Consider the following 24213-nt stretch of genomic DNA (forward strand, 5'->3'; position numbering starts at 1 on the left):
TGTTTTGAAGATCTTTTCTGTCAGCAATAAAAAACGGTTGTCTTTTTGCACTGCGTGTTAGACTGTTCGCTTTTTAATTCTGCGTCTGTGGTATATGAATGAGTTCTGAGCTATTAAAACTTCTCTTCAGGACATTGATGTCTTCCAAATAATTTGCAAAATCTAGTCATTCTTCTGGTTCCGAAACCATCTTCATCAACTCAGAATAATCCGTTACAAATGTAAAAGAAAACGGTTGTAGATTCCTCATGCATTCCATTGCCCAAATGAGAGATTCCATCTCCGAATGAAGTGGAGATTGGCTCGCACGTGTATTCTTTGCTCCCACTAAACCATCAAATCCTTCTATTGTGTTATACCACCCTTGTCCTGAAAATTTATCCTGATCTTTCCATGATCCATCCGTAAAACACCATATACCTGAGATAGTCGGAACTATCGCTGTTACTTGTGGGCGAGTTTGATCTATTCCCTGTGTAAGAGAACTTTGTGCCTCAATCTAAAGTACAAACTTCGTTTCTACCAATTTGAGAGTATCCCTCGGATCAATATCCAAATTGCTGAAAACTTTATTATTTCGTCCTTTCCATATATACCATAAGATCTACGCAAATTGATGATCTTCCATCACTGGAAAACCTTCCAAAATAGATGATCCATGTTTGCAAACAGTGATTGTGTGGGGAAAATATTTGGATTCGACGGAATTCTTGACAGTGCGCAAACCTGAACCGCCGGTGAACACTAAAAAAACACATGATTGATGGACTCCTCAGATGCTCCACAGCGTGCACAAATTGTGTCTCTTTGCATTCCTCTTGCTTTTAAATTTTTCTTTACCGCTATACATCATAATACCAGTTGCCATAGAAAATGTTTCATCTTCGGTGGACAACATACCTTCCTGTAGAAAGTCTTTAACAGAGAGACGGAAAGACTTTACTTTAAGTTTTTAAGATAGATAGTGTTTACAATAATTTTAAGTTTATGTATTTACTTTTATTAAAAGATGCAATTAGTTTTTAATATAACTTTATTTTTATAAGTATGGAAAAATATTTTTATAGATTATAATATTTCAATTATTTAATATCTTTATGAATAATTTTCTTTTAAAAGATCAATTATTAGTTCATGGAAGTTTTACTGTATTTATAAAGTTTCTGCATACTTAATCTACATTTTACTTACAACCGATGCTAATACAATGTTTTCAGAAAATAAAACATTTAAATATGCATTTAACATGTGTATCAGCAATTTTAAGTATACAGGAAATATTATATAATATCTACATAATGGAACAACTTCATTTTATAGTAGTATAAATATAATAGAAGTAATTAATATTGTAAATAGTACAAGTTATATTCCAGAACTACACAAATCAAATCAAAATTTATAAAAAGGAAATAATCACAAACAAAATTACTTAATTAAGGTGTATTCTTTTATAAGAAAGAACCTACTGTAGATCCGTTGATACCACTGCACCCAACTCAAGAAGGTCAAAACACAATGTTTGAGAGTTTGGAGAAAATGACATGATGGAAGTTGGAGTGGCTAAAAGTTTATTTTGGAGTGGCTAAAAGTTTATTTTCCTTTTTAAGTTCTTTGAGTTTATAAGAAAAATATTTTCTTAATAGGCCAACAAAAATTGAAAAACAATTGTCTAACGGCTAAACCGTCTAAAAACATTACTCATTTATATCGCCCAATCCAATTCAAATAATTAATGGGTGACTGGCTAGTTTATATAACTGCTTCCAGTGCCTTGACATAATGTTTATGAAAATAAATCACGACAATTGTTGAGGAACAGTCGACAGGATTGATGGCGATGGCAATTTACAATAAGAATTGTTTGAGTTTATAGGAAAGCACCTTCTCAATTCAGTCATAGAACAATAACAAATTAGAAAAAATATATAGAGAAACAGGTAATATTTCTCGATGAATATACATGCAAGATTCACCAAAGATGCATGGTATACAGAGGCGGACCCACGTTGTCGAAAGGGGTGTCAACTGACACAGGTTAAATATAAAACTTTGATTTTTACGCTGTGTTCAATAGTAGACAGCAACTCAAATGGTAACGTTGTTTATCCTCTGACACCCCTTATCCGAGTTCGAGGTGCGTCCTACATCCTATTTTTTCTCTTTAATTTTAAGTAAAATTTTTCTTGTCCTAGGCCCATATAAATTATGACCCAGGTTAAATATTTTCCTGGGTCCGCCACTGATGGTATATATCTAAATACCACCTAACATCTAATTGTTGCTTTACACATCCAGAAATGTGGTTAATAAAAGTTTCTTTATCTAAAGACTAACGATTGTGCATACCAATCAAACACTGAATCAGTATGTAAGCCACCATATATCATCATAATTTATATGTTACATATGCTGTGTGTTTAACGGTGCGTTTGTGACATAACTTTTTAAATTTCCTATACTGACATTTAGAAAGGTAACCAACTACAGAAGGCAAAACAACAATAAATTGATATCAAGGCCGGAGTAGAAACTTGCTAAATAGTTAATTATTTAAAACCACAAATATTGAATATAAGTTTCTCCATCAATCAAGCAGTCCAAAGCCTCAGCCAAATTAGCAGTCAAAACCCACACACACACACATACACACACGTCTACATTTATAATTATATATATGCGAAAGATTTGGCTCATGAGGCTCTTATGTGGATGCATATAGAAACTCCAAATACCTTATAAGAACGGAGCATCATGATCATCAGTAGCAGAGATAATCGTATAGAGAAAAAGTTGAAATAGGGTTTCTCTCCTCATCTACTGATGCTGTTGAAGTTGTGTTATGTTCCCTTGGTATCACCATTCCTAGATTACCAACACTAGATATTTTATCTTTATGAAGTTGTTGACCAAAAGCAAAACATTATGACTACAATAGTTAGGGCTTTTATTTAACAAAATATTCTTACCTGTTGTTGAAACTGTTTCTCTAATTGAGCCAAGACTTGTGTAAGATTCCTCGGAGTCTCCAAAGATGGTAGAGGAGCTAGATTCACTGGTTAGTCCAAGAAACTTCTCTATAATACTCCTTTCTTGTTCTAGGTTTTCTCTTTCTTGTGCACCACCGATTATCTTAGTCTTTCTTGACTCTTGATTAGGATCTGCAAATGTTTTCGAGGTGTCAATCAGTCCTGATAATCTCATCTTCATCTTCGTCATTGTTCTCTCTCTTGCTCGTTCTCTAGCTTTCTCTCTCGACTGTTTCTTCTTACAAGAGTCGTCCACCCTCTTTGTTCTTCCCTTTGAGACTTTCTGTGTCTCGTCATTTACATTGTCACTAACCTGAAGATGTTCATGGTTTCCTGATGCCGCTGCACTTTCTTTCACTTGTTTGATGGAGGCCTTTGATTTGGAGATAAGCCATTCAATGGTCTTGCTCGCCTTATCGAAACCCAACATGTCTTGAAGATCAAAGAATTTGCGAGCAATCTGGAGAGACAGTCTCATCCTCCTGTCTCTAGGACCTTGAGCGGTGCAGATCTTACTATGCCTGTCCCTTTTCTTTCCAGTTCTTCTTGGTGAAACCTTTTCTGAGGTGGTTCCATCAACCCACTCCTCATTCTTTTTTTCTTGCTCAAGCTCCCTACGTAATTTTCTCGGAGAATCAACATCAGCTTGCTGTTGTAACAAGAATTGGCTTATCAAGACAGATTCATCAAGAAAATCTGAAGAGGAAGGAAAAGAAGGAAAAGGGTAATGATGGTGAGAACTAGGGCTTAGGATATGAGTAGTGAAAGAAGGAAGCATGGTTGCTTCATGGAGATTGAAGGGATCAAAGAGGTCATAGCCATTGGTGTCTATTGAAGGAAACATTAGATTGAAGAGAGAGAGAGAGAGAGAGAGAGAGAGGTAACCTATACACAGTTTTTCCCCCTGCTTCAATCAAGCCAGTTGGTTCATTAGTGGGTGTGTGCTTGTGCTATAAAGGTCGATTGGTTGAGGAAGAAGGACAAAAACCGATTGTAAAAATGAATACTTTTGGTAAATGTTTAAGAAAAAATGAATCTCACCCTAATAAATTATTTCTCTGCAACTAATAATCATATCGTTTTAAATAACCCCTTAGACTATATCTCAAATTATTTATTACCTAATTGTTAGTTCACGTTAAAAGCTTCAAAAGAAATAGGCTTAATAGCTTAGTTCGGGCACTTAGACAATCAATTTTATTTTTTTCTCTCTTACAAAGTCAAGACTTGATTCGGTTGGTCAATCTTTGCATAAGAGTTGAAATAAGTTGCAACGTTAATTGAATGCTCACTACGAATTTAATTTCCTGACTTTTACAATTTGAAGTCGAAATTGCGTGCTTCTCTTGTTAGTCTTACATATCTTATTTGGGTAGCTACTCATACTACAAACACTTTTATTAAAGCAAAAAGTAAAGAAGTTCTTCTATTGAAATTTTGAACATTAAAGGCTTAATAAGTGTGGTGTGGATGGAATAAGGTTAAGGAGAAGGTTGTGGGAGTGATAGTGATTAACGGTGATGAAAAAGTTGTGATAGCTACGTGAAGAAAAGTGGGAGGAGAAAACGAAAGGGACCAAGTCTAAGGCCTATTTGGTTATCCCTTCACGTGGGTGTTGCTTTGTTGTTTGAAAGCAACCCCATCTCTTTCTTATTCTCGATTATGTGCTTTAATGGAAGATAATATTGGCATCTAGCTATATCTTATAAAACGATGGACAGTGTATATATTTTTGTTTTTCTTGCTTAGATATTTGGAGACATGCATTGATTAATAAGATTTTCGAAATTCGCCTTATTGGAGTTCAAAGGAGAACATTTTTGTGATGTTGAGAATTGCTGTTTGTTCAATATCATATTTCTTTTAAATTTAAAAAAACATACCATCAATATATTTAAACCACGTACGATTCTTTGGTGAAAATATAAGAAGATAATCACACTAGCCTAGAAAGAAGTATTTTTACAAAAAAATTAAAACTTATATAAAAAATAAGTAAATATAAAAAAACTTGGTGGCATCCTTCGCTTAGTTCGCTTCCCCTGTCTTAGGCTGTATATTTACATATATTATTTGATCCATTTTCCAATTTAATATGCTAAACTGATGTGTACAATATAATCTGCACTAAGTAAATCAGTCCGAACATTGAAAATAAGATGGTAGAGGAAAAGGTATAAACAAGAACATGCACAAAATGCGAAACATGCCTGGTTAACTTATTTTTGTTATTATTTTTTAATTTTAGTGTCTTGCTAAGAAACTTTTTTTTTTGTTATAACAAGTAGTTGTGACTATTAAAAATGGATGATTCATGATTGGGTAAATTCTCGACGACATCTTTGTCATTGTATGTCTTTAAGTTCTTATGGTTTTTTTTTTTTAAACTTCTCTCAAAGAAAATGTTTTTTTTTTGTAAATAAAAAAATTAAATCCGGATGTATTAAAAATACATACATAACCTCTGGTTGGAAGGTGCAGTCCACAGATGAACTCTCTCATAGATATTCAATTGGGCCATAAGCAATTGATTCATATCCGCGTAGCCATATGTAGAACTAATAATTTTGCCCTAGAGAGAAGTCTATCCTTGGCCTAAACCAACAAGGCAACTCCTCCTCTAGTGGAAACCACTAGACCACCATGATGTAGTTAAAAGAAATGTTTAAGACTTCGAGATTTGGTAGTCATTTTAACATTGACATTTTACGATTTGTTTGATTCTTTCATGTATGGAAGAAAAGGAGGAAGATGTAATTGGTAGAGAGAGATATAAGTAGGGAGTTAGGGTTTAAGACTTAGAAGAGACAGACACAAACTGAGCCTACAAAACCCATAGGCTTCTATTTTTTTAATGCCTACTTTCTCATTGCTTTTCCTTTGACTCGCTTGACCACTACTGCTCGCCCCATATGTACATTTCGTGACACAAAACTATATATGATGTACAGAAACAATTTTCCCCTTTTTTCTTGTAACTGAATATATTAAAGGCTTAAGTGATCACAACTGGAGCTATACTTGACAGTAAGACAATAATAACTGGGGTATATTCGACGGCAAATTGAACAAGAAAAGCAGTGCACTAAAACATAAGATAGAAATGTTAAAGATAGAGGCGCACTCAAAGTAAAGAAATCCATAGATAAGCTTTATTTATGTCTTTTAAGGAGCTGAACATAGCCGAAATCGACGTTGATATATACCCAACTGAAAGGTTTTGCAGGAGGGCTGAAAAGCCAATTAAGGCTACGTACGTACCCCATTAAACAAATGAGATGTGTTTTAACACTGACGATGTTGACCCAGGAGACTAGGTGAATCTCAAGTGTTCTGGATATCAAATTGTTCGGTGAGCAAGATGGTGATGAGGCGGTTGAAGCTATTATCCTCGCCGATTAAATAGGTGAATTTGACTCTGAATAGTACAATATGGATGAAAATGTCAGAGGAGGTCTTTGGAGGGAGCCGTGGTGTAACGGATCCGAGACAGGCTTGTAGGGTAAGAGACCCCGTGGTACAAGACCACAAAAAACTCATGCAGAAAATAAAAGTCCAAGCCCAAATACGAGATGCTAGGTTACAAAAAGCTTTGTCGGAGAGGAATGGATCATGTTCGCCAGTGTACTCGAGTTTCTTCGTTGGATACAAGAGAGAGCGTGGCGGTGGGACTAACTCTCGTCTGAACGCTTCTTGTTCTGGAGGAGGCAGAGGCGGTGGTGATGGATGAGTTATCAGAAACTTATATATGTATTAGCAACGTTAGATAGCTAATGGAAGCATATTGTTTGTTAATCACGTTTTTGGGTAAACCTAGGAAAGACCATAGATTAATATTGGAAACTTTCATATCATTTTCGAAACTTTACCAAATACTTTTTAGTCATAGCAAGAACTGTCTCCAATAATATAAATATGTCGCGAAAAAGATGTCGTAGAGTTGTTGTTCGAAAAAACTGTCATCATGTAGGTCGTTGAATTCGATTGATCATTACTATAATTAGTTTATAAAGTCAAGATGATAAAAATATAAATATATCTGTTGAAAAAAATATAAATATGTTTTCAGTATTACAAGTTTATAATCAAACTATAAATCTTTGGAAATATTAAACTTTAATTTTTGAAAATTTCATAAATTTTTTTTTTTGTTTTAACGCTGATTTATTATGATCTTACAATTATGATATAGGAAATATTACATAGACGATTCGACAACCGACAATACTACCTTCCTTATGAAGACCTACGCCTAACTGCATCACCTGAACCGTCCTATAAAGATCCACGTCTGGCCAGATTTACTTGCACCATGTTGAAGATCCCTTGCAAGCATTTCCTGTGTAGTCTGCATAATTGTTTAATAAACCGCTCTCTCCGGGACTTGAAACCTGGATTTCCTGTAATCTGCAATAAATTGCATAATCTGGGATTTGAACCCCAGACCTGGGTGTAGAAACCTTTAAACCTTAACCAATAGGCTACGGTGCTTCTACTCATAAATTTTAAATGCTTGCACATGTTTTTTGTTTACATTAGTGTTTACCTTCATCATTGATAATGAATAGTTTTGATTTTTATAGCTTTAAATCGTAAAATATGAACCCTATTCTCAAAGTTCTTAAAGCTGTTACCATCATTTTAAGCATTTTATAATCTTGTACCCTAGGAGGTCATTCATATATTGTCTCACATGAAATTTTTTTAACATTTTATTGCTTCGTATAATTAAGTTTTCAATTGAGGACAAACTTGATGTTACACATCTCACATAAAATAATTCCGGTTTATGCTTTTTAAAATGTTAATAATGGAAAAGATAAAAAAAATAAAAAGTAATATAGAAACAAATTATGATTATAACTGTAAAAAAAGCTTAATGATAATTTGCTAAAAAGAAATCTGAACAACTTATTTAGACAAGTTAAAAATTTTGTACAAAAAGTTATCTATCCACTCCATCTATACATCTATATCATATTATGAGTTATCTCTAACTCTTTTTGATTTAAATAAAATGTGTTTATCTTTAGTTTTATTTTTCTCCATTTTAATTATTCATTCTTCAGAAAACATTCTCAGTTATAATTTGGAATCAAAATATATCATACCAACTTTTCCAAATAATTCATCCATTCTTTGCCATATCATTTATACTCAAATTTGATATCTACAAAAATATTAATCTAAAAACAAAATCAACTATGTTTTTCGTTGTAGATGATCACAGAGAGAAAAAACTATAACAAAAAACATAGTTGATTTTTACCTTTTATAGGTTTTTTCTACCATCACTCTAGTAGAAACTATTTCAATTATATTTTGATTTTAAGTCAACTATTGCAAACAAGCTTCCATGATTTTAGACTAACCCATCAATAATAATACATATGCTAAATTCTAAGACTTTTAAGTATAAGTGCATAAATGTTAACTGGGACAACACATCCAAAAAGAGAAAAATTTCATCAAACCCGTTGGACGATGAAAATATAATTCGGTTGTACAAATTAAAGAAAAAATATTTTGATGGGGGAAATATTTCGTCTCACCTATATGTACCACCAATCATACATCTTTTTAAAAAATAATAATAACTATGTTATGGTTTGATAATGCTAAATGATAAGTACAACACACATATTCTGATTATTATTGTTTCATTACTGGCAAAAACTGATCAAAATGACTACTAAGGTTCTTTCCTTTGTAACTGTTTTTTTTCTTCTTGATAAATAAAATTACATTTCAACAAAAAAAATATATTCTGTATTTCTTTCTTTCTCTTGTGATGGGCAAACGTTGCAAAGTAGCTTTTATCATTTAGTAAAGATTCCCTAAGGGCTGAGAAACAAAAATACATTATATATCATTTTTAAAAATAAATACTTATACACACCCCTATATATATAATTGATATGTTTCTGGAGTAATAACATCTCCAAACAATTTGCTAATCCTCGTATTTTGAGATTTTAAATAGTGAATTCTAGTTGTCCAAAAAAAATAGTGAATTATAAAATAGGATTTAATTCAAATATTTCAAAACATAATTTGTTTATTTTACAGATTTTAATATCTTACAAATAGCTTCACTATTTTCTATTTTATGCTACTCTAGTATTATATATATCTTGTTAGATCTACTAAAAGAAGATTAAATTTAGATAAAAAGAGAAACTAAGTGAAGAGAAATACTCTTTAGTGTTATTTTATGAATTTCTGAACTAAATAATTATGATCTCTAAGCGTTTTGTATTTATAAGCCTATACCTAATTACTTATTTATATGAAACCATATCAAATGTTTTAATATGAATTTTATAGAAAATAATTAGGAGTATAAATAGAGTAGATTCATGTACTTATTATTATTGTGCCATCAAAAGCATATATTATTAATATTTTGAATATATCCTTACAAATATAACTATCACATATTAAATCAATTAAATACACTATAATTTTATTTGTCAGTCAATCATTAATTAGTAGTTTAAAAAAAATTAGGATCCCAGATACAGAATCGAATATATAAAATAACATAATAAGAAAAAAATACTTAGATTACATAATCCTATTATACAATTATGGTTTTGAAAAAAAATCTATATATATATTATACTTTTCATTGAAACATGTTAGCTAAAATAATATATAGATTAATGCTATTAGGATGCAAATTTTATTTTATTATAAGTTTACTGTTATTATATTAGTATTTTGAAAGATAATTATAAACTTATTATCATTTAAAATATTTTAAATAGTGAATATTAATAAATTTGCATGATTTATATATGGTTGGATGTAAATAATGAGCTCAAAGTTTTTTCAAGAGCTAATTATATTTACCTTTTTCCTTTGAGAATCTTGTAACATGCATATTTGCAGTTTCATACATATAGTCCTCCACCACCATGTTAATAATAATTGGTTAGGTAGAGAATTCTGATGTTTATTAGCCAAGTAAAATTTTGTTTTCCAACAACTTGCATGATCATGCAGGTTTAAATATGGGTGATGACTGATGAGTTTAAATATGGACCGTGGCACGTAGATGACACTAAATCAATAACAACTATTATATGTATTTGGTATATCAGTCAGATGCAATATAAGAATTATTTCAGATGTATTATATTGTTTTGGAATTGTCAGAACACTGGCTTTACCAGAAGATAATAATGTCTCAATTTGACATATCACATGTGTGTAGATGCAGAGTACATGCAATTTTGGTTTTATATGTAGGGGGAATATGTTTTTTTTTTTTTTTGCGGACTTTTAATAATCGACATACAGTGTGGCAGTTATATATTTCATATATATTTATTTCGGGTCAGAGCGGTTCGGGTAAAATGTCCACCCCTAAAGTAGACTAGTACATACATAATATATATAGGGTAATTCTTTTAAATAGTCTTTTTAAGTTTTTGTCATAAAAATAGTTCTCAAAAAATAAAATGAGCAAAATAGTTTATTTTTATTTTGAAGTTTTTAATATTTATTTTTTATGTTTTTTTTAATTTGAAACCTCACTCTCAAAACCTCACCCCTTAACTTTAAATCCTAAGTATAAATTAGGTAACTCTAGGGTATGAATGCATTTACCCTTTAATAAAACTTATTTTGGTTATTTTCCTTTTCGATGACTATTTTTCTGAAAATAAACTTAAAAAATCAATCCTAGAAAATTTCTCTAGTATATATATTTATCTGCTTTTTTTACTGAAAGATTATATCCCTTATATATTAATTGAGAAACATTTGAAAAGATGTAACCTCAATTTTGTATTAATTAAAAGAGACCCCAATGCATAGGTGGCACTCAATTAGGTAGTCAATTACATTCAATTGAAAAATAAGTAGGTCCACATTCGATTTTTATATGTTGTTAGATATATAAGTTGGTCAAACTATATGATATAATGATATGATATGATATTTTCTTTCCTTAAATAAAACCTACGGAATTACCATAAATGACTAATATATATATGACAATTAATGAGTTTAATAATAAAGATTTGACAACAATGTATATCTCCTCCATCATTTTTTGTTTAATTTTATATTATTAAAATAAATTAAACAATCAAATTAGCTATAAAAATAAAATTTAGATTTTTTCGTATATGTTATATTTTGAATTTTTAAAAACGACAATAAATGACTAAAACTATTAAAATTATTATGTTAAAAATTAATGATCAATGGTTTAACATTTTTATTATAAGAAGATACACATGATTTCAAAACCATATGAGTAAAAAATATCATTTAATAATAAAATAAATATATATATATATATATATTAAACACTATATACCATAAGATTACATAAATATTTTAATATTAAAACTTTTTAAAACTTTCAATGAATTTTCAAGAACATTTATAAATTATAAACTTATTAAAGATTTCAGATTGAAAATTTTGTTATCGATGATTTAAATATTTTGTTATAAAACGATATGAACGATCATAGAACCGTATGATTATAAATTCTTATTTAATAATTAACTATACAAAATATACTATTCCTAGAAAAATAGGTTGGTCCATCTTAACTTATATTACACTTTTTATTAAACTAACTATCGAATTGATAAATAACGTACCAAAAAATGTTTTGCACTTTTCTTAAATAAAAGCTACAAAATTACCTAATATGATTAACGTATATGTGAAAATTAATTATAATGAATAATAAATATTTGATAGCAATTTTTGTATCTTAGTTCTTTTTTAATTTTATATTATTAAAATATATTTAAAAATCACATTAAATATATAATAAAAACATTTATAATTTTTCTTATATGTTATATTTTGAATTTTTCAAAACGTCTATAAATTATTAGAAATTTGAAGATCCCCACTCTGAAAATTTTGTGATCAATAGATTATTTTTTTGTCATAATAAGTTACAAATGATCATAAAATTGTATTAATATGAACTTTTATTTAATATTATAAGAAGCTACACATTATTTTAAAACCATATGAGTAAAAAATATCATTTAATAATAAAACATATATATTTATATATATATATAGATTATACTATATACCATAAGATTACATAAATATTTTAATATTAAAACTTTCAATGAATTTTCAAAAACATTTATAAATTATAAACTTATTAAAGATTTCACATTGAAAATTTTGTTATCGATGATTTAAATATTCAGTTATAAAATGATATGAATGATCATAGAACTGTATGATTATAAATTCTCATTTAATAAATGACTATATAAAATATACTATTCTTGGAAAAATAGGTTGGTCCATCTTGACTTACATTATATTTTTTATTAAACTAACTATCGAACTGATAAATAATCTACCAAAATTTTTTTTGCACTTTCTTTAATTAGAAGCTACGAAATTACCTAATATGATTAACGTATATATGAAAATTAATTATTATGAATAATAAATATTTGATAACAATTTTGGTATCTTAGTTCTTTTTTTTAATTTTATATTATTGAAAGATATTAAAAAATCACATTAAATATATAATAAAAACATTTATATTTTTTCTTATATGTTATATTTGAATTTTTGAAAACGTCTATATATTATTAGAAATTTGAATATTCCCACTCTGAAAATTTTGTGATCAATAGATTATTTTTTTGTTATAATAAGTTACAAATGATCATAAAATATAACGCATATGAATTTTTATTTAATAAATATTCAAACTAAATAATATATATATATAAACACTAATGATTTAAAGCAATAAGATTGGCTGATCAATTTAGTCGTCCAGTTGAAATCTTTCAAAAGTATGTGAAAGACTAAAGTCAAAGTAAATATGGATTTAGAATAGTAGTTATATTTTACTAACCAAATACCGAAAAAAACCGAACCGAACTGAAATCAACCCGATATTCGGATTGAACACCCGTAATCCAAATGAAGCCAAACTATTGTTTCATTCTCCAAAATATAATAAAAATAATAACTTAATCCCGCGCAAGGCGCGGGTCTTATCCTAGTTCACATTAAATCGAAATACACAAGAGCATACATTGTAATCAAACAGAAGATCAACACACAAGATCAAACCCACAACCGACAAGTTAAAAATAACCCTAGGAGTCCAAAATCAGCGAATGATAAACAATCCCCCGAACCAAAACATAACGATTTTAAAACAAAAAAAACAAAGGAAAATAAAGCACATAGAATGAAGACGAGGAAGAAAGCTCCTAAGAAACATTATTCCTAAACTCCAAACTACTATTAAAAAAGATAACTCGAATCAGAAACTTCCCATAGTGAATAGTGCAGGCTGAGTAGAACCAAGCTTCAAATCCCAGAGCAACATAACATGTAGTTCCATAAGCGTTAATTGGAACCGGCCAAATTGAATCTAGTGACATAAATTGACACGAATGAAGCTGGGTAAAAGACATGGAGCAAATCACTTCCCACCTACCAAAATCAATCTTAAGAACCAAAACGAAATAAGAATTGAGATAGTGTAAATTGCCAAGGAGTCAGCATGGAAGAAACTGAACATGCAGACTTAGAGAAGCAAACACCTCGAAACAAGATAAAATCCAACCGATCAGAACATGAATATATCACGATCTACAGTTTCCGGCTGAAAAATCGACATGCAACAATATTGATTGAAACAGTGAGATAAAATAGAAGTTACACCCGACTCAGGCTCTATGTGAGCAGTCGGAGCTGGGTAAAAGACATGGAGCAAATCACTTCCCACCTACCAAAATCAATCTTGAGAACCAAAACGAAATAAGAATTGAGATAGTGTAAATTGCCAAGGAGTCAGCATGGAAGAAACTGAACATGCAGACTTAGAGAAGCAAACACCTCGAGACAAGATAAAATCCAACCGATCAGAACATGAATATATCACGATCTACAGTTTCCGGCTGAAAAATCGACATGCAACAATATTGATTGAAACACTGAGATAAAATAGAAGTTACACCCGACTCAGGCTCTATGTGAGCAGTCGGAGTCAGACATTGGAAGAGATGATTGAAGTTTTTTTTTGTTAAGAAAAAGGAAATGATTTGTTTTTATAGAGAAAGAGAGCTCCTTTTCGGTCAGTATACATATTTATCTGTTAAGTTTGTTTAAAACTTTGATTTCCATTAAACCATTAGTATTTGTCAACTGCCAACAATTTTACTAGAACAAATAATCTCTAACCAAGAATTATTTGCTTCATGTATATTTAATTAATGCACGAGGGGTGGACAAAGAGAGAGTCCAAAATCTGAATTGAACTGACGCCAAAAAGTGAATCTAAATCGAATTGAATCCATTATAAATATCCTCTTAGATCTTGTTTTACAGTATTTTGGATTTTGAGTTTTATCCAAACCGAATCTCATACAAGTATACAAAATATTCAAATCCCAATAAAATACACAAATAAACATCTGTAACACCAGCTAGAGATTGATCCGCGCATCCACGAAGATTTTGGTTTATACATTTTTATACATTTGATATTTGTTTTTCTTATAATTAGTGTTATATATTTTAGATGAGTCGTAATATAACTGATTGTATTAAAAAAATGTATACCGAATCGATGATATGATTATTTTTATTACAAATATCCAAATCCGTTTCAAATACATTTGTTATTTATATATTTTATAAATCATGATATTAATATATTATATTACATATATTTAGTATATTATCTATCTACTCCTTTCGTTTCACAAAAAAATGTTTTGTGAAGAAAAAAATATTTCACAAAGATACATTTTTTGTGTGTTTTATGAAAAATTGTAAACTTCAAAAAACTAATTGATTTTATTAAATTATAATTGGTTAAAAGTTATTGAAAATTGAAGAAAATGATATATTTATTATAGTGATTTAATGTGTTTTGTGTAAAAACATTAAAAAAATTATCATTGTGAAGCGGAGAGAGTATATATATATGTATATATAATTATTAGTATTTACTCCCTCTGTTCTAAAATATAAGATGTTTAGAAGAAATTTTATGTTACAATATGTAAGATGTTTTCATATTTGTAGATAGCTTTAACTTTATAAAAATCTGTGTAATCAATTAAATTTAATAGTTCTATTTTGTAATTGGTTGAATAGTTTTAATTTATAGTTTTAATAATTTTTTTTAGATAAAAAATAATTTTTTTAATAAACGTGTTTTACCTAGAACATCTAGGAAAGGAGGGAGTATCTATCTATCTTCTATATATACATACATATGAGAAAGAAAACTGTTTTATTTTACACTAACACTTATGTGATGTAATCAAAACTCGAAACAAAATTGCATTTTCACGAACTTGAAATGTTTCAAAGATCGATTGGGGGCGGAATGGGGATAAGAGTTGAGAATGAAGTAAACTGATATAGTTCTGCAAGTTTTTTTCTGTAATGTTTTCTCTTTTATGCTCCGACTGGTGACATGTAGTATTAAAACCGAGTTGCAGTATGATTTGTAATTCGATGTAACTTGCAGTAAAAATGATGTGGTATAAACTGTAAGTTTATGTGGTAAGTTCGCAGTAAAAATAAGAGTAATCATTTTTTAAAAACTATTGACTGGTAACTTTTTTGATGTATAAGTTGCAGTATGAATTTCTTAATAAAATAAATGAATATATAAACATATTAATAGTGATATATTTATTAAAAACAAATAAACCATTAAATATTTAAAAATGTTTTAAATAAGTATTAAATTTGAAAAATAATTTTCAACATATATTATTTCTAAATATTATAATCGAATAATAATATTTATTCTAATATAAATAAAAAATAAAAATAAAATAACAATAATAATAACATGACCTTTAAATTAAAAAATCCAATAAAATTTGTTTTTTTTTATAAATGTTCATTCCAAATCATGTTTGCAATCTCATCTCGTATGTTGTTCATGTATTGACCATCAGTTGTTATTTCTTCTTCTTCAAGTCTACTAAGCTCTTCTTCTTCAATCCGTCGTCTTTGTTGTGCTTGACCACTGCTATTTCTATCTTCAAAATCAGCATCTGGAATTTTGTGAAGCCTGATAAAATTGTGAAGAACCATTGTTGCATGCACAATTCTATTTTGGGTCTTGACGTCATAGCGAGGCAAGTTATCAAGAATTCTCCATTTCTTTTTCCAAACTCCGAAAGTTCTTTCGATGATTGAGCGAAGTGATGCATGCCATTTATTGAACAATTCCTTCTTGTTTCTAGGAGGACCATCATCAAATTCCGAGAGATGATATCTGATATTTTCTTTACTGCTTCCTCTGTATGGGGCTAGAAATCCTCGCTTATTAGCATATCCAGAATCAACAAGATAGTATTTACCTATAGGAGGTTTAGGGAATATAGGGTCTCCATCTATTGCATATTGCAACACCAATGAATCATGTGTAGACCCAGATGCACCTAGCCATGCATACGTGAAGATCATGTTTATATCACATATGCCCATTATGTTTAAACTTGTTTGTCCATGCCTATCCCAGTACCCAACTGCATCACTACCTCCAACCTTAACTCTGACATGTGTTCCATCTAGTGCCCCAATAAATCCACTAAAAAATGGCCAATAGTTTGAGTTTTCTCGTAACTTACGCGGATAAATCTGGAGCGATGCCATTGTTGGAGTATTTAAGTACTCACATGCAAGACTTTCCACTGCATCCAATACTTCATGAAACTTTCGATAGACAGTCTCTTGGGAACGACCAAAAGACAATCCAACATACCGTTGCGTATCATTTTGGGCGCATGTAACGAGAAATATTGCCACCATCTCAACAACACTGATATGATCGGTACTATTTAGACTGTAACGTTGCTCCAGTGTTGTGCATAGGTTTTGAAAGGCTTCTGGATGCATCATTAACATGTTCATGCAGTGGTTTGGATTATTACGAATCTGATTCTCGAGATTTCGCCAACCCAGTCCCCGTTCAAATACCATTGGTTGCTTGGAAAAATGACGCTTGTAGTACTCCACATAGGTTGTAAAATCATATCTATATACTCGTCATCTTCCATATCATATAGTTCGAGCAGCTCCTCGTCTGTAAGATTTTCTAAACCTCGAGAATATAATTCTTTTAATCGTATGACCTGCAACAATATAAAAGATTTGAAAAATACTTAGAATAATGTTAACTATCATAAAAATACTAAAAATGATAATTTATTAACTCTAAAAAATAAAATAAGAAACACTACTTTATTCTAATTAAAAGGAACTATAAATAAAAATTTAATCATCAAGATTAATTCTTGTCTCACTCGATTCCCGCCTATCACCCATTTTCCCATATCGACGTTTGTATCCTACTTCTTCAAACAATGACATTAGTTCTGAACGAGATGGGGCAGCAAAATCCTTGTAACTCTCCATGGTTGGTCTTATGATGTTTTGCTCTGGGTTGGCACTTGAAGGATCACCATGACAATGTTGCAAAGCCTTGAAACGTTCTCCGGAGAAATTTCAATGAAGATCATATCCTGTATAACCCTCCAAAAAGGTAATCCTATCATGATCACTCTCATTGTAGAAAATCATTTCTCTGGCAAATGGATCTTCTTTTAGTACTTTGATGCAAGCCCACCAAAAATCTGTCCACCTTGTTAGACCTTGAATTGATTTCAAGATTTCATATGCCTCTTTAAATGGTTGAGCGTCATTTTTTTCTCTGCGCTCTTTTGCTTCTGCAACTTGAGAACGACGTAATTCCATCATTTCTTTGAACTGCTCATTTATCTCCTTTTCAAATGACTTTCTTCTTCGTGGGATGTTCTTCTCGCGGCTGAGTGCAACGTCTTTCCCTCGACCGCTTTCGTATGGAGCAACACGTGCCTGTTTTCTGTTTGACCACTTTGATGGACCAATAGGTGACCTTGGAGGAGAGTCTAGTGAAATGGTTTGTGAGTGGTGATGCACATCATTTGTATGGTCTCCATCGTTGTCTTGGGTTTCTGGAACTGATTTATCCAGTTGCTCATTTTGTTCAGCATCTTGCACATGAGTTGAGTACATAGCTTCTGGTTTACTGCCTTGACGTCCAAATATCCGTCTCATAAGTTCCATGTGTGGAATCCCATTTTCACGGATCTTTTTTGCATATTGAATCTCCTGCACAACACAAAAGATAACGAATACAACGTAAATATCAGTAACAAGGTTTGTTAATTGATTTTTAAATATCAACTATGTACACTAATGTACCTTTTCGCGATCGTCCCACCATTCAGAATCCATCTCAATCAAACCGGTATTGTCATCTGCTGAAACTCCAGTAAAATTCTTGAGCCTTTTATACGATCCATACATATTTTTCAATATATCGTATTTGCTTTTGAAAGGCTCCCAAGAAAGGCTTATACCAGTTTTCTCCAAAAACTCTTTACAAATACGCTCTCTCCCTACCTCTTTCGGTAACTTTTGTCTGTATCTAATTTTAGCCAACTCAATATCGAGAAGCTCCAAGAATACCCCAACATGCTCATCTTCCCATATAATTTGTTTTTGTTTCTATAGTTATGTTAAAATTATTAAAATACTATAACTTCATATAAGTTAAAATTTTGACATATCAATTATAAAGTTTACCTTACGACGTGTAGTTCCACCGCCGTCATCAGCACCAACACCAGCATCATCAACATTTTCATTATTAGACATCTTCATCCAAAAAAAAAAATTAATAAACATAAAAAGGTACTCTATTATTTAAAACGATCTATAAAGCTAATGCAAGTAAAAAAAATGAAAATATGATTTTCACATAAAGAAGAAGACAGAAAAACTGAACATAAGCTTATTGGTTTCTTCAAGAAAAAAAAATATCTTTTAGAAGTAAAGACGAAGAAGAAGATAGAACACAGACGTCAAGCTTATTAGTTTTTGCAAGTAAAAAATGAAAATAACTTTTGCAAGCAAAAGAAGAAAACAGAAGAAAACATACCTTAAGCTTTTTAGGTTTTGAAAGTGTGTGATCCACACTAACTTAGGGTCATATATATATAATTTTATAATTAGTATTTTTTGAATTATTATATCATATTAACGCTTAAGATTTTGTTTAATAATTAGTTAAAATTTTGAATAATTCAAAAAAATAGGAACAAGAAAGATTATAAAAATCTTTGACGAGTTCAAAATTAGGTGGACTCAACTTGGCAACGTAAGTTTTCAAAAATCATTATTTTCTTTTTTATTTTTTAAACAGGAAAAGTAATTAAATTTGTAAATCAACTTCTAACACATGCAAATTTGGTTGATGTTGGTTTAAGTTTTGATTTAGCAATTTTACAAAGGATCTAAGTCAAAATGATACCTCAAGTACAATACATGTTAAATCAAACTTAAAATCAAAAAAATAATTTTAATGCATGATTGGTAACATTTTTGAGTTACAATCACAAATCAAACTTAATCAAGTTTACCACATGTCACCAATCAATAATCTTGAATTTTTTCCAAATAACCTTTATAGAGGTGTGTATTTAGTATGAACTATTTTCGACTAAAAATGAAAGCATGAAAATCCTTTTACAAATTTTTTTTTTCCTTCAAATATTTGTTTATCTTTGAATACCACCGGATATGATGAAGTTTTTATATATTGATTGACGGTTGAATAACGTTAAGAGTTAAAATATTATTGGGAAAGAAGGTTTTTCTTGGAAAGAAGCTTTTCCTGGGAAAGAAGTTTCTGACTAAGAAGACTTAAATATTATTAACATAAAAGTAAAATGGTACTATTGGGAAAATTTCCACTAAAAAATCTCAACTTTCCCACAACCAGATCTTGAATTCGAACTCTGTAAACAAACAAGTGTCTCTCTGACTGATTCACAGTTTCGTGATGTTGGTGCAGAGGAGAGTAATGAGATGGAAAATAATTTGGAAGTCGTTTCAAGCGGTCTCCGCCAATGGTTTCATCTTCTCCTTCACGCTTCTTATTGCTCTCAAGCTTGATCATCTCCTTTCTCACTCATGGTGGTCAGTTCTATCTTTTGATGACTTGACTTCTGTTGACTAAGTCTTTAGTGAATCTTCTTTAGTCATCCTTAAGGATCAAGACTTTTTGGACTCTCCTTTGATTCTGTTTTTTTGCAGGTTTGTATTTACACCCTTGTGGTGGCTGTGTCTTGCTGTGATTTCGCGTGGTAGATGCTCGTTGCCTTCTCCACCAATGCCTCATGATGAGAATGTATGATTATTACCCTTTTTAACTCTTTGTTTGGCATAGCTGCTTGTAACCTGTTAAACTTCTGGTCTTGTTGCAGTGGACTCCTTTTCAATATGTCATGGCAACACCACTGCTTGTTGCTTTTGAGATCCTTCTCTTTCTATATCTTGAAGATAAATATGGTTTTTTTCCCCACCATTTTACTAATACTCTTTAATCAAAGGGTATATATGAATGGTTTGTTTCCCTCTCTTGCAGATGTTGACTTAACGTTTGTCTTCTTACCCTTGCTTGCTTTCGAGGTAGCCATTTTGGTTGTTAATCTCAGGTATTTCATCAATGTTTTAAGGTTTTGGTTTTGTAATTTAGACTTTTGCCCTTAGTGATGACTGACATGCAACTTCTCCTGCAGAAAGTGTTTGACACGCATGCCTAGAAATGAGGAAACTATGAGTGATGAACCACTTCTCGTAAGTTGGTTATTCTCTTTGAGTGTCTCAAAATTTGGTTTCATTTGTTCCTTAACCTTTGTTAATTTGCTTCTTGTAGTACACATGGGTTTCCATATGGATGATTTCCTTCATTGCTGCCATAACCTTCACTCTTGTTAAATCACGTGGTATGTTGCACATTTACTAATAGATGAAAGATTGTTTTGTTACCATCTTTCTATGTTAATATCACTGCCAAGTCTCAGTCTGTTTCTTTTTTTTTTTTTTCTGAATCCGTTATATCTCGCGCTGTGTACAGGTGATCTAGCTGCGTTGGAATTGTGGGACTTATCTATAAACTTTGGGTAAACTAATTTTTTCTTCTTAAAGTCTCTCTGAACTATCCTCTTCTAGTAGTCTGAACAATCTTCTCAATCTACAGCATAGCAGAGTTATTTGGGTTTCTCTGCGCAAAGTGGAGGAAACAGTCAATCCATAGTGATTCACACATACCTAACTCATCTTCAATGGGAGTAAGATATGGGGATGAGGACAGCAACATAGAATGCGGTCTCCTAGATATCGGTGGATATGTAATGAAAATCCCATTTATTACCTTTCAAGTCATCATTTTCTTGAGCTTAGAGGTACCCACTTTACAGAAACAAGTCCATCATATCTTTTTGCACGTGTTTGAGCTAATTCTCCTTTATCTAATTAATTGCCAGGGAACACCTGCTTCTCCGAAAAAAATTCCGGTTGTACTTCTGTTTGTACCTCTTTTTCTGCTACAAGGAGCTACGGTGCTTTTTGTTACATATACTTCGTTGGTGAAGTCTGTCTTGTGGATTTATAATGTTGGTGGTCCTTATGGAAGATATTTGGCGAGATCATCGGCTCGTGTATTCCTGAGTTTCTTTCAACATTGTAAAAGGTACGACAAACTGAGCAATGGCAATCACTGGTGACAACGAGAAGAACTAATCATTCGCATTTGGTAAAATAACAGCTATTGGTCTATCAATGAAGGAAGTAAGGAGGAACAAGTTAGGCTCAACCGTGGAGAAGCTACCGGGTAAAGCTGAAATCGTTTGGTAACAAAACAAAATAGCATTTTTTCACTTATACACAATGTTTTGCTCCATATGTTTTCAGGTACAACACATTCTCACCAAAAGCTGCATTGAGTGAGCAAACAGATAGCAGCCAGCAGGAGAAGAATCTTTGCAAAGTTTGCTTTGAGAATCCGGTCAACGTGGTTCTACTCCCATGTAAACATTACGTCCTCTGCAGGTATTCCTTTTGTTTGCTTCCTTCTTCTTTTTCTCTGCCTCCCTTAAACCGCATTGTTTGCTATTGTCATTCCAAAAAGTTGTTTATCAAAACTAGCAATTCAAACATGACTTTGTGTCAATACATTTTGTCTTTACAGCCAAAAAACATGCATTGTGACACAAACTAGCACATACCACCGATACTTTTAATGTGTCCAGTAGTCTTAAATTGTATTTTGCTAATTATAAGTGTAGACCATTTTGTGTTTTCTTGTAATACAATCTTGTAAAATGTTCATGTCGTTTTTGTGTGTTTCAGCACGTGCTGCAAGAAATGCAAGACATGCCCGATATGTCGTGAATTGATTAAGCTCCGTATGCCTGTATACGATGCGTAGAGATTTCAGACGACCATGATGAAAATGTATTATACTTTCTTATGTCGTGTTTTGATTAAGCATCTTGTAATAATGATACTGATGCAGCGCATCTTTACACGATCTCGTCTCTATGATGCTCACCGTGGTTGACGTCTCTAATGCATTCCGTGTTAAGCCTGGGCGTTCGGATCTTCGGGTCGGGTTCGGGCCGGTTCCTTTCGGGTCAGGGTCTTTCGGGTCCTAAATATTTAGATCCAATAGGTACTTAGAAATTTTCGGTTCGGGTTCGGGTCGGTTCTTCTCGGGTCCGGGTCGGTTCGGGTCTATAATTAAAATACCCATAAAATATCCATAATTTTTCGGGTCCATATCGGGTCCGGGTCGGATTCGGGTACTTAGGATCTAAAAAAGACATGACATACCCAATTCTAACAAATTTAGTTAATATTTGTCATATATATCTAAAATTTTACAAAATAACCTAAATGAAACTATTAATAATTAACATAAAACATTTTTAAACTCTAAATCAATACTATTAAAAGGGAAGGATTTTGAAAAAATCTACCTATGAAAGTTGTTTGGACTTATTACTTTTAAATTTTTTTGGACTTACCCTGTATATTATAACAATAATTGACAATCTTTTTTACTCTATAGACCCCCCATTATTACTCTAACCATGCGAATTGTATACATTATTATTTATACATAACCACTAAAACCGATTCCTAAACCACCCTACCCAAACAAAATACATTACATGAACCAAAATCAAAGCACAACCTATTATAACTGTTACCTTAACGAAATATTCATTTCCCTCACATACTACCATCGACTACAAAACACGTTACATGTAAGACACTTATAGAAGCTTTATACAAGATTTGGGTGTAAGATTATATGATTCAAACACTAAATTTCATTAGTGAAATAATCTTCAAGATTATATGATTCAAACACTAAATTTCATAATTATGAAAAGCAAATCAAAACCAAATCCGCGCTTTCAAGCGCGGGTTAAAATCTAGTTTTACATTTTAAAGCTTCATATTACTTAAACAATATTACAAAATAATAACAAATGTTGTTAACAAAATATATTTCAACTAAATCATAAAATAATATATATAAAATAGAACACAAAAACATTATAGTTTTAGATATACATGTTTTTAAGTCGGGTACAAATCGGTTCTAATCGGGTCGGGTCTATTCGGGTCGGTTCTTTTCGGGTCCGGGTCTATTCGGGTCGGTTCCTTTCGGTTCCAGGTCCATTCGGGTACAAAAAAATTAAACCCAAAAGGTACTTATAAATTTTCGGTCCGGGTCTGGATCGGGTATTTTTGGGTCGGTTCCGGTTCGGGTTTTCGGATCCAGGTTAAAATGTCCAGGCCTATATTCCGTGTAGTTGTATTTACTTGTTGGGCTTATGATTAGTTTTGGGCTTTATGATCTTTGTTAATAACTTTCAAACCGTTAGATTACGGTTTGTTGTTAGTATTTCTTATTTAAGTTGTAACTAGTCTGTCAATTGTAACTATTGATGTATTGAATAAGAAAAATCTTAGAACTTTTAGTTCTTCTTTGTCTCCGGTATTCTTCAGAATCAACGACTACCAAGAACTCTCAGCGGTCGTTGAGTCTTCGTTGAATGGCCATTCCTTTTCGTTGAATGGCTATTCCTTTTGGAATCAACAATTTTCAGAGTCTATCTAGCTTGACGTTGTGCCAGTTAGGTATACTATTAAAAAAAATAAGACAATTCTAACTAATTAAGATAAACTAGAGATTGATCCGGTTGGTTCATACATTTTTATACATTGATATTTACTTTTCATAATTATTGTTATATTATAGATAGATCATAAATATAACTAATTG

The 24213-nt window shown here is 31.3% G+C and overlaps 4 protein-coding genes across 4 annotated transcripts; 1 reads left to right on the plus strand and 3 right to left on the minus strand.

Moving 5' to 3' along the window:
• Positions 1–10796, minus strand: LOC103852526 (transcription factor TCP12). Its single transcript, XM_009129423.3, has 2 exons — positions 2970–10796; positions 1–2865 (listed from the first exon to the last, which is right to left on the minus strand). The coding sequence occupies exons 1-2, from the start codon at positions 3871–3873 to the stop codon at positions 2762–2764; spliced, it is 1008 nt and encodes a 335-aa protein (XP_009127671.1). The 5' UTR covers positions 3874–10796; the 3' UTR covers positions 1–2761.
• A 4357-nt stretch (positions 10797–15153) lies between these two features.
• LOC108871604 lies at positions 15154–19503 on the minus strand. Its single transcript, XM_033285816.1, has one exon. It carries the CDS (start codon positions 17007–17009, stop codon positions 15912–15914), a length of 1098 nt encoding a protein of 365 aa, XP_033141707.1. The 5' UTR covers positions 17010–19503; the 3' UTR covers positions 15154–15911.
• Positions 17535–18728, minus strand: LOC103852584. Its single transcript, XM_009129488.2, has 3 exons — positions 18657–18728; positions 18273–18578; positions 17535–18179 (listed from the first exon to the last, which is right to left on the minus strand). Exons 1-3 carry the CDS (start codon positions 18726–18728, stop codon positions 17535–17537), a joined length of 1023 nt encoding a protein of 340 aa, XP_009127736.2.
• A 306-nt stretch (positions 19504–19809) lies between the features above and the next one.
• LOC103852527 lies at positions 19810–23911 on the plus strand. The gene is made up of 13 exons (XM_009129424.3): positions 19810–20051; positions 20169–20262; positions 20339–20423; positions 20500–20569; positions 20654–20711; positions 20791–20860; positions 20992–21037; positions 21115–21319; positions 21401–21606; positions 21682–21747; positions 21828–21965; positions 22266–22488; positions 23730–23911. The coding sequence occupies exons 1-12, from the start codon at positions 19915–19917 to the stop codon at positions 22342–22344; spliced, it is 1254 nt and encodes a 417-aa protein (XP_009127672.1). The 5' UTR covers positions 19810–19914; the 3' UTR covers positions 22345–22488; positions 23730–23911.
• The last annotated feature ends 302 nt before the right edge of the window (positions 23912–24213 follow it).

Source organism: Brassica rapa, chromosome A02, assembly GCF_000309985.2.
Source record: "Brassica rapa cultivar Chiifu-401-42 chromosome A02, CAAS_Brap_v3.01, whole genome shotgun sequence".
NCBI classification, from domain to species: Eukaryota; Viridiplantae; Streptophyta; class Magnoliopsida; order Brassicales; family Brassicaceae; genus Brassica; species Brassica rapa.

Coding starts and splice junctions, on each gene's coding strand:
- LOC103852526 (XM_009129423.3), bottom strand. CDS start 3,873: ATGTTTCCTTCAATAGACACCAATGGCTATGACCTCTTTGATCCCTTC. Junction 2,866..2,969: donor AGAAACAGTTTCAACAACAG/GTAAGAATATTT, acceptor TTGGTAATCTAG/GAATGGTGATACCAAGGGAA.
- LOC108871604 (XM_033285816.1), bottom strand. CDS start 17,009: ATGGTATTTGAACGGGGACTGGGTTGGCGAAATCTCGAGAATCAGATT.
- LOC103852584 (XM_009129488.2), bottom strand. CDS start 18,728: ATGTCTAATAATGAAAATGTTGATGATGCTGGTGTTGGTGCTGATGAC. Junction 18,579..18,656: donor GTGGAACTACACGTCGTAAG/GTAAACTTTATA, acceptor ACATAACTATAG/AAACAAAAACAAATTATATG. Junction 18,180..18,272: donor GGTGGGACGATCGCGAAAAG/GTACATTAGTGT, acceptor TGTGTTGTGCAG/GAGATTCAATATGCAAAAAA.
- LOC103852527 (XM_009129424.3), top strand. CDS start 19,915: ATGTTGGTGCAGAGGAGAGTAATGAGATGGAAAATAATTTGGAAGTCG. Junction 20,052..20,168: donor CTCCTTTCTCACTCATGGTG/GTCAGTTCTATC, acceptor GTTTTTTTGCAG/GTTTGTATTTACACCCTTGT. Junction 20,861..20,991: donor CACTCTTGTTAAATCACGTG/GTATGTTGCACA, acceptor CGCTGTGTACAG/GTGATCTAGCTGCGTTGGAA.